Source organism: Platichthys flesus, chromosome 18 (genome assembly GCF_949316205.1).
Source record: "Platichthys flesus chromosome 18, fPlaFle2.1, whole genome shotgun sequence".
Classification (NCBI taxonomy): Eukaryota; Metazoa; Chordata; class Actinopteri; order Pleuronectiformes; family Pleuronectidae; genus Platichthys; species Platichthys flesus.
In genome coordinates, this window is record NC_084962.1 from 6,588,480 (window position 1) to 6,604,229 (window position 15,750).

At 42.4% G+C, this 15,750-nt stretch overlaps 1 protein-coding gene across 1 annotated transcript; it reads left to right on the forward strand.

Annotated features, from left to right (window-relative positions):
- Nucleotides 1-131: 131 nt before the first annotated feature.
- On the forward strand, nt 132-9,483 carry gtf2a1 (general transcription factor IIA, 1). The gene is made up of 10 exons (XM_062412066.1): nt 132-373; nt 1,864-1,965; nt 2,735-2,981; nt 3,309-3,373; nt 4,445-4,520; nt 5,175-5,299; nt 6,073-6,174; nt 6,800-7,072; nt 7,252-7,341; nt 7,858-9,483. Exons 1-10 carry the CDS (start codon nt 344-346, stop codon nt 7,963-7,965), a joined length of 1,218 nt encoding a protein of 405 aa, XP_062268050.1. The 5' UTR covers nt 132-343; the 3' UTR covers nt 7,966-9,483.
- Nucleotides 9,484-15,750: the final 6,267 nt, after the last annotated feature.

Consider the following 15,750-nt stretch of genomic DNA (forward strand, 5'->3'; position numbering starts at 1 on the left):
CTATTTGCGACTTTCCGGATTTGAACGCCATTTCCCAGCCTGCCCTGCGCTGCCCAGACCCCGCTCGCGCGCTAAGCCTCGCGGTACTTGCCGTGTGACCCTGCCCTATGTCTCGCGCACTCGCAGCTCCATCGCTCAGTATATAAAGCGGGACCTCGACGGAAGGAGGACGGCTGGGGAGTCGCAGCCCGGGACTGTAAATAAGACCGAGAAAACTGTGTGTTATTTACAAAAGTGATGCCGGCTGCTTGAAAACTCCGCTCCCAGTTGTTTTAACTCGTTTTTGATCATTTTTGGCTCAAAATCTCGCCAAGCTCCGTGTGGTCTTTACACTACGCGTATAATGGCGAGCTCGGCTAACTCGAACCCAGTGGTAAGGATCAATCTCTCAGGATTGTCAGCGGGGGGAAACCGGGGTAAAGTTAACGGAGCAGCCGTCCACCAACTGCTGTTTATGTATAAAACTGAAATCTGCTTTAACCAAACACTTCACCGTGGGGCCAAATAAAACTAAAGACTTAGCAGTCATTCGGCCATTTTAATCAGTTTTTAGAGACCGTTTTTTAGATTAAAACAAGCTAGTGGAGGCTACTAACGCAGAAAAAATGATATAGCCTTTCATTTCTGTTAAATACAACGTGGGAGAAATGGTGGACTATAAGTCATATCTATTTTTTAAGTTCCATTAGTGCTGTTTGTAAGGCTCGATTACTGAAGAGTTGTTTGAATCAGCGTTCAGAGTTAACATGGGGCTTCAGGTCATTTATTGTTTGTGCTGTTACTTCACTCGGTCGGTGCTCGTGTCGATGAGGAGCACGGGTGACGACCGGACGGCGTGTCGATGTGAGCTAGGCTGGTTAGACTGTGCATATAGTTCTTTAAAAAAATACAAAATGTACGCAAAGCACCTTGTCATCATCCACCGCGACTGAATGAATGAAGCTTGTGTTCGGGAGACCAACACAAATTAAAAATGTCCTTTTAGTCGAAAGTCGTCAGTTCATTGTCCACCATTCCACACCCAGGAGGCAGAGGCTAGCCTCCCAAAACCTCCACTTCCACCCGTCTCATGTCCGATATTCTCCCGCTCCAGCCGAAAGGCCACCCTGCTTTAACCAGAGCCGAGCACCATGAGATAAAACCCCGAGGATCTCCTCCACATGACTCGGTCACGGAACGAGCGCGCTGCCTCGCCGCTCCGTAAAATGGCTTCCTCGTCTCCCGTTCTCTCCGGCTCTGGCCCTCCTCCTTTCCGCCGCCTGGTTTTATACGGCCATCTTGGCTCTCTAATATAGACTGCCCGGGATGGGAAGGCGCTCCGCGACGCTACGTCACCGGCTTCCACATATAAACACCAGGCTGTGCCTTAAATAGTGGAGAACAGCCGGGGCCGAGGGGGAGGGAGGCAGGCAGAGACCGAGGGCCGTGCTGCGGACACCGGGGAACGCAGCTCGGTGGCCCGCATAGCTTTTTACACTGTGCCGCTTTGTGCTTGTGCTGATCCAAGACAGACGTGGGCCTTTAAATGTTGTGTATTTGCTGCTGTAGGCCCCCTCGTATCTCACTGTATCCCCACGTACATCCGGTTCACATGGATTACTACAGGAAAACATCTCGGGCCGAAGATAAATTCCAGGGATTGTTTTACAGTGGAAACGTTTTAAAGTTCCACCATTTATTTAAAATATAACTGTGCATGTATTGTGACACCTGTCATGTGCTGGCATGTTTTTGTGGGGGGGGGGGGGGGATGTTTCAAAACATTTGTTTTACACCAGACACCATAATCTCCCTATAGTTAAACATTGATCATACTTGCATTGACAATGTGATAACGACTGTTTTCTCTCCTTTTCCTCTCAGCCTAAGGTATACAAGTCTGTGATTGAGGATGTGATCAACGAGGTGCGAGAGCTGTTCCTGGACGAGGGGGTGGACGAGCAAGTCCTCCTCGAGCTGAAAACGGTAACTGTCCCCATCACTCATCACATGTCACTGTTTCTGCGTACAACCTCCACATAAGAAACGTAGCTCGTGCACCAGTGTGGTGTCGAGCTTCGCCAGGACGTAAATAACCACTAGGCCGTTCAGATCTGGTGTAAACAAGTGCTCCGAGCCAAGCACAGGCGTGGACATACCCAAATGTGTCCTGAGAGCTGATCACTCAAACCACATTCACATGGGGACTAGACGCATGTGCCCACATTCCCTTCACTGTCTGGAAGTCAATTGGTGTTGGGCCTCAAATGAAGCACTGCTCACTCTGTGGATGTCCTCTGTCCCACTGTATCAACACTGATCACCACACAGTGATTTATAATTTACTTAGATAGCTCATCGTTCCTTTATTCATCCAGCTCCTACCGATTCCTCTCTCTCATCCACAGACACTCGAACGCTGACATCGGACACATCTGTAAACTCATATTGGATAAAAAACACATTTGGTCTTAACAAACACAAATGACACTGCTCTATAGATTAAGTTATTATTAACTCTATTTAGGAGAAACCTTAATGTTTTTTTTTTGTTTTTGTTTTTTATTTCTACTTGGCATCGCAAAGTTATTTACAGTTGGGAAGATTGGGTTTGATGGATGATATTCAACCAGTTCAGACAAATCAACAGCAACAACCTATTGCTCATTTTCTGAGAATTCTTTACCTTGTTTTCACAACACTGGGTTAAAAGACAGCTTCTTGACAAGTGATGACCTTCTGCTCAATGCTTCAGCTATGGGAGAACAAACTGTTGCAGTCCAAGGCAGTGGAGGGCTTCCATACCGAGGAGCAGGCAGCCTTACAGGCCGCTCAGCTGCAGCTACAGCAACAGCAGCAGCAGCAGCAGCAGCAGCAACAACAGCAGCAGCAGCAGCATCATCATCATCAGGTTCAGCATGTCCAACAGGTGCAACATGTTCAGCATGTGACGCAGGCTGCACACACCCAGCAAGTCATTCTGCCGCCCCAGCAGCAGCAAGGTGGGTCCACACCGGCACCACCACTCATGTTTATATACAAACAACCTCTGCCAGTCTCATCTCTGCACGTTGTAAACACAGCAATGTGAAGGTCATATACAGCTTTACATTATTCATCCACCTTTCACAAGTAAACCCCTTTGAAAGAATTTGATACGTCATAACTGAACTTAACATGAATACCTTATATTTTAAGAGACAGTAGTAGTTCAACCAAATAGTTACAGATTTTGTTAATATGTCGTGTTTTTAAAAATCTATTTGGTCAGTAGATGTTATCAATTTGTTGTGTGTTATGGTTTAAGTTAAATCCGTTTGTCTTCACAGCTCCCCAGCAGCAAGTCATTGTTCAGGATCCCAAGATTCTGCAGCATATGAGTGCAACGGGGATGGTAAGTAGATAATGCTAGATAAAGTCGATAAATAATAAATGACAGCTTTGGACTTAACACACACAAGAAAAACAGAGTAATTACTGTACGTCCCAACAAAGTGTGACAGCGTAGTGTAAAAACAAATAAAACAGGAGAAGTAAACCAATGACCATACTATAGACAAGTTGGAGGTAGCTGTTTTTGATCAGCAGTGAGCGAGAGTCCTACATTTGGAACAGGTCCAGCTGATCCACCTGCACACAAACTTGCTTTGTTGCTGTAAAAGGCACAAAATTAGTCCAATGTTGTCTACTAAAAAAACCTACTAACACCATTATGAAAAGCATTCTCCCTCAGTTACTGAATAGCCTACCAACAAGAAGAAGAAGGTAAAGAATCCCAACTCTTCTTCAGAGCAGAATGAGTGATGCAGTAATAGAGAATACAAAAGCAGAGGAAGGAGTTTCAGAGAGGTGCTAAGCACCTGGGATTACAGTTGAGATATAAAGCCAACAGTAATACATCCTCTTACACACTCCTGTTGTGTCTGTGACGAACACATCTTTAAACACAATGGTATGTCAACCCTTGCCCTCCGTAACGGTTAACAGATGGTTCAGCAAATCATCTGTTAATGTCAGGTCTAGCATCTGGGCTCTTACTCATTTTGTTCTCTCTCAAATCTAAAACAAACATTTTAATCTATTTTTTCATAATTTTAAATGTTCACTATCAAACCATGAAAATAAAATGAATGAACATAAATATGTAAATGTTGCTTATATCACAACAGCCAAGGCAACATGAATTGTGAAGGGGTTTTGCTGTATTTAATTGATTTTAACAGTTCTTCAGAGAAGCTTTAAGGTAAATACCTCCTGTGTATTTTCAATACATCTGTAGAGCATTTACACCTCGAGAGCCATGAAACTTAAACAGTCTTAATTGCCACATTGATAATGCCAAACCTGTAGGCCATAGTTATGTATAGTATTTTGCCTCAGGACCATATGCTGCATGAATCTGTATATCTGCGTGTGTGTACATGTTCCTCACTGCCTGCTTGCGTATTCTCTTGTTCTCCACTAGAGTGCAGCAGCTACCGCAGCAACACTTGCTTTGCCTACAGGGGTCACCCCATACCAACAGCTCATCACCAGCCAAGGTAAAATGCTCACACTGGCATTTCTGCTCATCATGTTGTGTTTCAGGGTTTTCCCCATATCAAAACACTCCTCAATAGTCATGTTAGGACACCTACCTTCCCAAGCTAGCTACTTTATCAAGTCTAATATCTTGAGTGCTCCAGGAGCAGCACACACAGTTTGGCCACAGGAATAACACATGTTTTGTACTAGAGGCTTCTTGCCCCTTGGGTTTCTGACAACCAAGACCATGGTCGCCCCGAGCCATTTGAACTGCCAGCAAAGGCGGCCGATGCAGAGACAGCTGGGGCTAAACCATGAGCATGGGGCGAAGTGATGCTGCTGTGGGCAGAGGCTGCTTTCTCAGCCAGCGTTTCAAATGGTGTGTGTTTGTGAGAGAGACAGCTGAGGGGCAGGACAGGACAGGATGGGCGATGTCCCTGATTTGTAGATAATGTTGTGGGTTAGTCTCAATGTTGATTTTCAATGAGCGCCACTCTTTAGCAGTGTCAGGGTACCACCCGCCTTGTATTAAAGGGTATTTTTTCAAATATACATGAATGTCACGATGTAGAGACGTTCCAAATGTAAACTTTGGCCATGCAAGGTCCAAGATGTTTTGAAAGACTATTTATGAGCCATGTTTAATCCATCCATGTTTCAATGTCTCTTAGGTCAGATCCTGCAGGTTGTCCGTGCTCCCAACGGGGCTCAGTACCTCATCCAGCAACCCCAGCAGCAGATCCTCCTGCAGCAGCAGATGCAGCCTGGTGGTGTGCAGGCACCAGTCATACAACAGGTAGGCATATCACACATGAAAGGACATCAAGATGTGGTAAAAGGAGGGAAAGCCCTAAAACTGAACTTTAAGTTTACTTTGCTTGCTGGAATTGACACACAACTCCTTGTACCATGTTTGTCTGTGGTTTTCAGATAGTTGCTGTCAACTTAAAGTATACTTAGATCAGCCACAGCATTACGAGCGACTGGTTATGAAAGTCCTGGCTGATCCATGTATGTCTGTGGACTCCTTGAAAGAGTTTATTCAGATGTGATTTTGTAGTCCTGGTCTTTTTCCATGGCTTCATGGCTCATCTTAGTCCGAAAAAACACACAATCAGCCACAACATTAAAAGAAGTTACATCTTTTAATGCTGATCAGTGTATAATAATTGTAATTCTGCGTCTAATCAGTCCATAACTCTGCCCATGGCACATGAGGTTAGATGAAGCCAGCAGCTGCATAACTGTGGCTCCTCTGGCAATCAAGCAGTGGGAGAAATGTGGAAATATGGTCAAAGAAATGCCAAGAAAATATGAAATAATTCTGGGAAATCAGTCGGCTCACGTCTTTTCTCTGAAGTACCCTATTGTGCGTTACTCCATTACACCAGGAATGGCTCAATGAAGTTTAATACCTCAATTACTACGGTGCTTTTCCTCAACTAGGGCTTCTAATTGAAAATTGTGCCAAATACACCAATTTGAATTTGGCATTGCTTGTATTTTATTTATGAATGTCGATGTAAAAGCTTCTTTAAAATGTGGACTCCTCATGAACTTTGAATCCAGGTCCTGACTCCTCTGCAGGGAGGAATGCCCCAGCAAACAGGAGTCATCATCCAGCCTCAGCAGATTGTGTTGGCTTCAAACAAAGTCCAAGGCAACACACAGGTAAGCACCTCTTCTTTTCCTTTTATTGCTCATATGTGGTTTATTGAGTATCATTTGTTTTTCTCTAATACACTAGGCCTGTCCATTGGCAAGCGAGTGCACAATACAATATGTATCACAATACATGGGTGACGAGATAGATATTGTGATACGATACAAAATAATGCATATTGTTCAAATACAAGTTGATAGTCTAAAATGTACATCTTTACAAAATGTTCTCGTAAATTGTGCAAAACCTTTTTTTAGGAAAAATATTTGGGTTGCGTAGTATAACTGAACACACTGAAATAAAATGTACTTGCCATAAACCTCACAGTGCATATTGTGCGATTGCACTGCTATCCACCACTTACATTGAAAATATTATTGTGATAATCATTTGTATCTATATATTTGCACAGCCCTGTAATACTGTGCTGCTTTTCACTATGTTTTCCTCATTATAAACTTTTAATCTTGTATTTATTTATTAATGGAAATATGGTAGTGTATTCTACTTCTAAAGAATGATACTGCTTGTTAAAAAACGCACAGGAAACCTGTACATTTGTGTTTGTTTTTTTTTACCTAATATAGAACTTTCATATTGACAGTTTTTTCTCCATCCCCTCTTTCCCGTCAGGTGATGCAGGCAGCACCTATGGCACAGCAGCCCGGTCAGGCAGCAGTTCAGGTTCAGCAGGTCCAGGGTGCAGCTGTACCACAGGCCCAACCCCAGCAGCAGGCCCAGCAGCAGGCCCAGGCTCAGCCCCAGGCACAGCCTCCCATGATGCTACAGGTGGACGGAGCCGGAGACACCTCATCAGAGGAGGATGAAGATGAGGAGGAGGAGTATGATGAAGACGAGGAAGAGGAGAAGGCGAGGGAAGGAGGAGAGGACGGACAGGTTGAGGAGGTGGGCACAAGAGGAACTCTTTAAAAAAAAAACAAGTCATATTTTATACCTTTTTTTTTTTTTTTTTTAATGGCTCCTTAAATCTTTAGTGGTGAGCTTTTGCTGAAATACTTAAAAGTATTTGGTTTCATACGTGACTTTCAATGTTGTTCAACTTGTTGGTTTTGTTTACTTGTCAGGAGCCACTGAACAGTGAGGATGACGTCAGTGATGAGGAGGACCAGGAATTGTTTGATACAGAGAATGTAGTTGTGTGCCAATATGACAAGGTAAGAAAAAATATATTCTGTCTCAGATAAGGACACTATATAATCCCACCAGCCTGTGTGTTTATAGATTTACAGAGATACATTGTATCTAAATGGCTTCTCATGGTAAATCCGTGTATTGTGTCATAACATTTTTTTTTTCCTACATTCTTTACCCTAGAAAGTGCCCTTTGTATTTAAATAATTTATATTTAAAGACCTTTAGAGTTTTTTTTTATGACAACCGGAGGCTACCACAGGTTCTCTTTCATGTTTTAAGGGGAAGGGTGAGGTTAGGAGAGGAGTGTTCAGTTGCAACATGCAACTTCACCACTAGATGCCGCTACATTCTATACACTGAACCTTTAATTAAATCAGTCTGCTGTTTGAAATGCGATCTTTACTTTGCTCGTTGCACTTGTCACCCGCTGTGCCCATGGGCTAAAGACATTACAGCATGTGTCCACTTTAAACTGAAACCCTGTCCATCTGTCCTCGACGCCCACGACATTAATGCCTTTAACCTCTGCTCCCCAGATTCACAGAAGTAAGAACAAATGGAAATTCCACCTGAAGGACGGGATCATGAATCTGAACGGGAAAGACTACGTCTTCTCCAAAGCCATTGGGGATGCTGAATGGTGAAGTAGAAAAACAAAGCTGCAGGAACTCTGTAACTCCTGCTATCCAGTTAACAGACACTTCAGTATCCTTCCATATCCTGTGACTGGATTCATTTCAGGAAACTTCGTCTGAGTCTTTGAGAACTCTGACAAACCCAAAGGACTGTGAGGGTACTGTAAAAAGAACGGGTGTTGACAAAAACACTCGACAAGCTTCGCCGTATTAGAAACCTACAGGGGAAGGAAAAACCTGTGAGCAGTGCGGGGTTTCTCCATTTTTTTTCTTCCTCTTCCAGGCTTCTCTACCTTTTTGCTGAGAGCATTCACATAACTTTGGAAAGCAAACATTTCACAACGTACAGGTGTAGTGGACCAGGGTGACGTGGCCTGCCCTGTCGCAGAAGGTCAGAGGTCATTCATTATCACCCTTGTAGATGAGAATCACCTTCATAATGCACTGTAGTCGGTTGACTGGATTGACTCGTGTCTACTTTTAAGTCCAAACTTAGTGCCACCAGTCAAGATCGCTGCCTTTTAGAACGGCCAGAATCCACCTTTTGGCTTCGGAAGTCTTTCGTTCTTTCAATTCTGTAACAATTCATGTTTATGGAAATGGTGCTCCAGAGTGTTTTTATGTACTTAAACCACATGTTATTGTTTTAAACCTTTTTTTAAAAATTTTGTTCAATGAAGTGTTCAGACAATGAAATATCATTAATCTCCAAGTAACTTAATAGTTGCGTAAAGGCATTTTTAAAAATCTTAGGGAGCGCATAATCCCCCAAAAGTAGTTTTCTTTGTCTGCCTCTCTGGAGCTTCATTCCATCTTTATCTCAAAGCGTAAAACTAAAAAAGGACGAGGAGGAAGAAAAGATCAGGTCACCAAGTTCATTTAAGAATTGTACAAAAAAAGTTTGTCCCCTTGGTATATCCTCTCTGCTCTAATTTTAGTTCTCTGCAGCCGTCTGAAGATTTGCACTGTCAGTTTATCAATGTGTAGTGAAATCAGTCGAGTTAATCAATAACCACAGCGTGCTCTGTTCTGTCCAGTTGTCCGTGTGAGAGTGTGAGAGATGGTGAGCCTCAATACAGGCATGTGTTGAGTGTTCGTGTGTGTATGAAGATTTGTGTGCGTAGTCACCGCTTTTCTCTGGAAATGTGTTTTTTCTTGCACACCCCATAATCCCAATTCTTTTGCCTACCTGTTGTTTCTGGTGGGGCAGGGGGTGGTCCTGTTGTGTTTTTCTCTATTTATTCCTGAAGGTTCATGAAATGTTCTATTTTTTGAAAAAGGTTGGAAAGCCGCACCAAACTGTGCTCTTATAATCTAATAAGTGTTCCTTTCTTTTCTGTTACGCAACGCTGTGTTCCAAATTTCTTCGTCCACCATATGTTCCCCTGTGCTTTCATTTTATTCATGATTTTTAAAATGAGAATATTTTGTATCAAAGTCAGTTTAACGCGGGGCCTGTGTGTTTCTCTGCAGTTTGTTTTTAGTGCCCCTGTTGCAGCAATTTGAAATAAAGTATGTGTTTTTTGATTATTGTGTGGATTTGGTCGTTGGCTTCTAAACATACATTGCTACCAAGGATACACTGAAGAGATAAATGACGTAGAGCTGAAAATTGAATACGATTTTGCTACATTTTGATAACTTTGGCTTAATTGGAGTAGACTATTTCTTTAATTTTTTCCCACTGACAAACCTAATTGCATCTATTTTGCTTTGTGGACCATAAGTAAATGTCTAAATAAGTAAAAAAACCACTCAAACCGACTTTAATGGCCCATTACCATCTGCAAATAACAAATAATAATGTTGCGGAGGTTTCCCACACATTTCAAGTAAGGCGCTGTTTGAAGAAACATCTTCCCAAGAGATCCTGAGTTTCCAGAGAACAGCATCCAGCAGCTCTCCTCGCTGCTTATTAATAAAAAAAAAACTCAAGAGTAGCTCATAATTATTCATTTGATGTTAATCGCCATATTGTTGGATGCTGTGTCTGCTGACTGAACTTTATTTCACTTCGGGTTATGGTATTCATAAATGATAGATGAGTTTATGAAACGAATGTTTATTAAAAAGTAATCAGCTGCCGTTTTGTGAGTATTAAGGAAATGTATTGTTAATATTATCTGTTACATTTTTTAAATCTCAGATGGTTTTGCTTTGAATTCAATCATTTGTGTTTGGCAACGGAAAGTAAATGTCTCTCCTGCATATTTCAACCCTGAGTTTAGTCAGGTCAGTGACTCAGAGTTGGCCTCTTTTATTCAAGGCTAAGGCCACGACGTTAATGAACTACAGCGCTTGTTTGTTTTTAGCAGTGGTCGACCGTTACTAAGTAAATTTACTCAAGTACGATATATGTACTCATTTAAGGTAATTGTACTTGATATTGTATCGATATTTATGCAACCATCTACTCTGTCCGCTTGAGTCACTATTCAGACGACCGTATATCCAGATGTGTTGATGTTGAATGTAATAAACTCAATGCGTTGACAAAATTCAAAATCATTTAAATTCCTCTTGCATTAGCTGGAAAATGGATCATCACAAAGCATAAAACCAGCTGTTTTCTTGAGGTCAGGTCACACCTGATCAAAGATATGATCCTATAACGCACTTTAATAAATTAAACTGCCCAACAATGTGTAAAGTAGTTTGAATGAGCTCAACCTCAATCATCTACAGCATTAAAATGCATCATACTCATTAAAGATTTGGTGTCAGGTAGTTAGTGACATCTAGTGGTCAAGTTGCATATTGCAGCTGAAAACCCTTCACTATCTCATTACAATTTCTACCGTTATAAATCATCTTGAGCTTTTACAACCAATCCTTTTTTGTAATTTACATTTACCAAACAATTTCAACTTCTCTTTGCTAACTGTCTTAACCCCTATTCATTACTTTTAGGAATTTGAACCACTTCTTTATCTCCTGTGTTGACTTTTCACTTTTCTGCTTACTGGCAGCGTGGTATTGAGGACCATACATGACTTAAGTATAAATAAATAAATACATGTATAAATAAATACAGAAATAAATAAAAAATAAATGTCTTAAATATATTTGCATGATTTATTTATTTTACAATTTCAGTGTCCTTATGCTAATGAGAAAGGAGGGCCTAACCGTAGTCTCATCACTTAAGTCATGTATGGTCGTCCATAGCGTGGCACAGTGATTCAGGGATCTGCACTGTTCCCAGTTTGAATCTTGGCCTGGCCAGGGCCTTTCTGTGTGGAGTTTGCATGTTCTCCCTGAGACTGTGTGGGTTTTCTCCGGGTATGTCAGCTTCCACCCAAAGTCCAAAGAAATGTGGCTAATTGGAGACTCTAAATTGTCTGTAGGTGTGATTGGTTGTTTGCCCTGTATGTCCAATATTAGCTGGGATTGTCTCCAAGCCGCCACCCAACACTCAAAGCAGCATCAAAGCCTTATGTTCAGGTCTTAAGTTGTATCTTGGTTCTTTTTTTCGTCTTATTAGTTGATCTCATCACATTTTACATCTCCTGACTTGACATGTGAGTGAAACCCAGCGGTTCACCCCAGCCCCAGTCATCAGCTCCACTTGTCTAGCTGCGTAATCCAGCGTCTGGATGGCGGTCGGTGTTTACACAGTAGGGGCGTTTTCCCTGCCGTTTCTCTAATTCCTACCCAAACTGATACAATCCCTGTGTATTTCCTTGAGAGTAATTATGAGATAAAAGCTCTGTCTGGGATTAGAGCCGAATCAGTAAAATACATGGAGATTTCTGCCCTTGATTGTAAATGGATTTGTGGCAGGCTGTCACTTCTACAGTGTATCACACTTCACAAAGACTTATTCAGCCCTGAACAGACCTAGTGGAGAAAGAATGCATCCCTGGCTGCCTCTGATGAAGTGGGCCCTCATGCTTCTTTTGGGCACTCAGACATGAGAGTCTGAGCTGCTGGAGAATGAGACTTCTAATGAGGCCCAGGAGATGTCTAGCTTAAACCCTCTAGCTTTCTCTGCTTTACCAGCTAACTGACGATGACTGCCAATCAGCCGCATGGTGAAATAGAGTTTGTTGGCTTTAGTGCGATGTAGCAGCCGGCCCTGTGGACCGTGGCATGCTGAGTTTAATGCTGTCTCAGAAAATCTGAAGCTCTCCGGGACAAAAAGCCTTTATCCATTTCTAATGGAGATTCCTCCTTTGCTGCTTTTTCTCCAATGTCTCATGTCTTTTACAGTGTCCCTTAGCGAATCTAGTGTTTCCAAAAGGCAGAGCTGGGGTGGGACACGGTGCTTTTACAAGTCATGAATCAAATTCAAGTCTTGGTCCTAGAATCTCTTATATACAGAGGTTTTTCTTAGACCACCTTTTGTTCCAGCTCCTGAAACATGACAAGACTTTGTGAGAAGAAGTACACATTTTGTCACAATACAGCAGGAAAAGCATTGGTGTAAATTATGACACTTATTGTAACTATCGTGGGATAATAAGTGTTGTGCTATTAAAAAAACAATTGGCTTCTAATAATCCTTTGTTAAGAAAAAGGCGATTTGATGTTCAGATTCTAAATTCTCTATAAAGGTGTGAATGGTTCTTTGTCCATGTTGACCCTGTGATACACTATGAACCCCGCCTCTCGCCCAATGTAAGTTGAGATCGGCTACAGCCCACCACGCACCCCTCAGAGGATAAGAGGTTTAGATATTTGATGGATTGATGGATTTGTTCACTGTCTTATGATAATGTCTTCTTTGGGTGATTTCAAGTCACTGGTCAAAAAGTCTAAGCGATGCTGCATGTTGTTTTAAAGCCATGATGCAAATCTTGATTTTGTCCCACAAAGTCTAAAGGACTCAGTATACTTATACCAAAGCACCCAAGGTCACACTGCATTTGAAACCTCCTTCCACCGCCCTTTCTTGCATCAATGTCTCTGCCCGGTGAGCGACTGAGCAGGTGAGAAAGTAAGTGGGGTTTGAACCTTAGCTCCGAGCAGTTACAGCTGTTTTCTTTTCAATCTCGTACTTTAACGCTGCAAGTTCAGCATCTAAATTCATCCCTATATTCGCCGAGAGCTCTCCTCAGTGGTGGAAATCATCATGCATGGTAAGTCGGGCTTTGCTTCTATTTCGATCACTATAATTTGTTTGCTAACGAGCTAACCCAGGACAAAGCGGCCTGTCTCATGCTAACTATAATGTCAAGTCCGCCTGAAACTTAAATACTAACTTAAGTGTGATCTGAAAAGACATCAGTCTGAAAACGCTTTTCCACCTAACAAAAATCGCTCCAATATCTGGCTTTGTCTGCAATGGGATTGGATCCAATCTGCCATCACTCACAGGTCAGGGGACTCTGCAACAGAGGGGGTTCCAGCCCTGAAAGGCAGTGATGGAAACGGGACACCTGAATGAACGCGCTAGTTTCTGCTGCTTCGTCTTTATTTGGCGGTCTAGACGCTGAGGCTGCACTTTTAACAATATGCAACAATGCTGTTTTCTTTGTGTCATGCAAGATGCAACACTGGCAAGATAGCGAGGTGAGAGAGCCCCTCAGGTTCCGGCACGTTTGTGATATTGAACATTACTCTCTGAGAAAGTAAAACAGATACTCCTCTGCTGAAAATGGGAAAGCAGTCGATAGTCTTTATTTACCGGTTAACCTGCTTATAGAAAATCCTGCATATACCCACTTATTTTGTAGAAGAGGTAAGTAATACATATGCCAGAAAGTCTCAGGACTTAGAATAGCTCTCCTGATACGTAACAGGCTCGTCAGGAAAACCAAAAGCTGGATGTGGACTTCACCGATCGTCTTTGACATCTGCGAAATACTCATATATCATGTTTCAAAGTGTGGGCCCTAGTCTTTTGGTATTTGAGAGTCTTAATATTTTGTGGTGAGTGAAACTGCTTGCAAAACAACGTCGAGACAAATGTTTTCACTCACTCCAACTCCACGATTCACTTCAGTTGTCATTCAAGGGTCTTCTGTGATTATTCAAGTGGACGTCAACGTCTACTTGGCCATGGGATGACGTGAGGAATGACATCATGAAAGCAGGGATTTGATGTTCCCAGGAGCAAGGGCTGGACAGATACTTGAGGCTTTTAACCCGCTCTGTGTGACTGAGGCTATTCTACCTCTCCTGTCTGCAACCTGGGGTTCTTAGTGCACCTCTTCTCAGGACTCCGTTACCACTGTATTTGACTCTAGCAACCTAATCTGGTGTTAGTGAGGTGCATCGTCGGGTCCTGCCCTGCTCAGGAGAGGGATGAATTTATTTGAAATACCGGGAGAGGAATGATCAGGCAGTTCCTGAGAACCAGCTAGCAGAAGAATGTCAAAATAAATTCAGTCCACGTCTCGATCGCTTCGTTCGACCTTCCCTGTCTGCCGGCTGGCCTGTAGACTGACTCACAACTCTCTGTGCGAAAACACTTCATAACGGTGCAGAAAGTAGAGGTGCAGATTTGAAGAGTTCTACGGGTGCACATTACCCAGACACCCACACGATTCCTGCAGCGACTTTGATTTTGATCAACCTCGACGTGCACACACACAACAAGTATGAGCCGTGAGTTAACGCTAACTGGCAGTGGGAGGGAGGAGGCCCTCACAAACTCAGCCAGGCACATCAAGCTTCAGCTTAGCGTTTGAAGAGTCCACACTGTATTGTTGTTAATGGGTGACTGGAAGAGATGGACACAGAGCTGTGGAAAACATTCATCTGAAATTGATGTCCTGTTAGTCCTGTAGGAATTTGCAGCGTGAGTCGAGTCTGGAACACAGCGAGCAGATGCCACTCTTGATTTTTTCAACTTAAAAAGTAGAAGTCGTTCCAGTTTTGAGGTTACGGCCGATTCAAACTCACGGATGCTTCGAGGATACAGTGGGGCTGTATAGATTTGGTAGCGCTGTGCTATATTTTCCATACTGAAACAAACTGTCCAGCAGTCTGGTCAAATATCGTCAAGACTTTGAAGGCAAACCTTTAAAAAAAAAGTCTGAAATTATCCCTTTTCCTGGAAATCCCCCCCCCCCCCGTTCATCTGTATATTTCCGTTAAAAAATGTCACCCAGCAGATGAAATGCTAACCAGATGTTAAGCTGCCATTGTCAAAGGGTGTCCTTTAACTCATAATAGCTCAATATCGCACAAGTTACAGCGCCGCAGATCACATATGTCTCAGCTGTATTTTCTTTAGGCTCTCCCGGCGAAGGCAAAGCTATCTCCACTGATTGTATAAGTCAGTTGTTTCCGCAGGAGGATGGAAAAAGATCACGTTCATGCTAGAAAAAACAACCAGGGCATTCCAAAGGGAGAGACACGGCTTTAACGGTATATATTGTGATTATCATACCTGTGTGTAATTTGCAGAAAATGGCTAATAATTAAAATGGGTCTTGTGTTTTCTTTCGTAATTGGATCACCTGCTCTTGGGAGATGTGCAAATAGTGGTTAGAGCAATGAGTGAAACTAACCATATTTTATAACATGAAGAAATTATAATAACATAGAGAAACAACAGTAGGCAAATATTCATGAATCTCAAAATAGGGATATATCAATTTGATACAGGTATAAGGTACATTCAAGTACAAGTTAACAGTCCACTTCCCCTGTTTAAACACTCTTGTCCTTTGTCCAACATTCCAGTCAAGCACAATTCCTTTTAGCTTGAGGTAAACACCCTTCAAAAATGCATAGATATTAGACACTGTCATATTTTCATCTATAAGTCACCAAACACCACATTGTATTTAGATTATAAACAGAGGTACAGGTATTGATGAGACGATAACAAATACAGTGTTT

Bases quoted from the DNA above. Each gene is read 5' to 3' on its own strand.
- gtf2a1 (XM_062412066.1), top strand. From the start codon at position 344: ATGGCGAGCTCGGCTAACTCGAACCCAGTG. The intron at 2,982-3,308 runs GTGGGTCCACAC...TTGTCTTCACAG, and splicing joins GCCGCCCCAGCAGCAGCAAG to CTCCCCAGCAGCAAGTCATT. The intron at 7,073-7,251 runs GTGGGCACAAGA...TTTACTTGTCAG, and splicing joins AGGACGGACAGGTTGAGGAG to GAGCCACTGAACAGTGAGGA.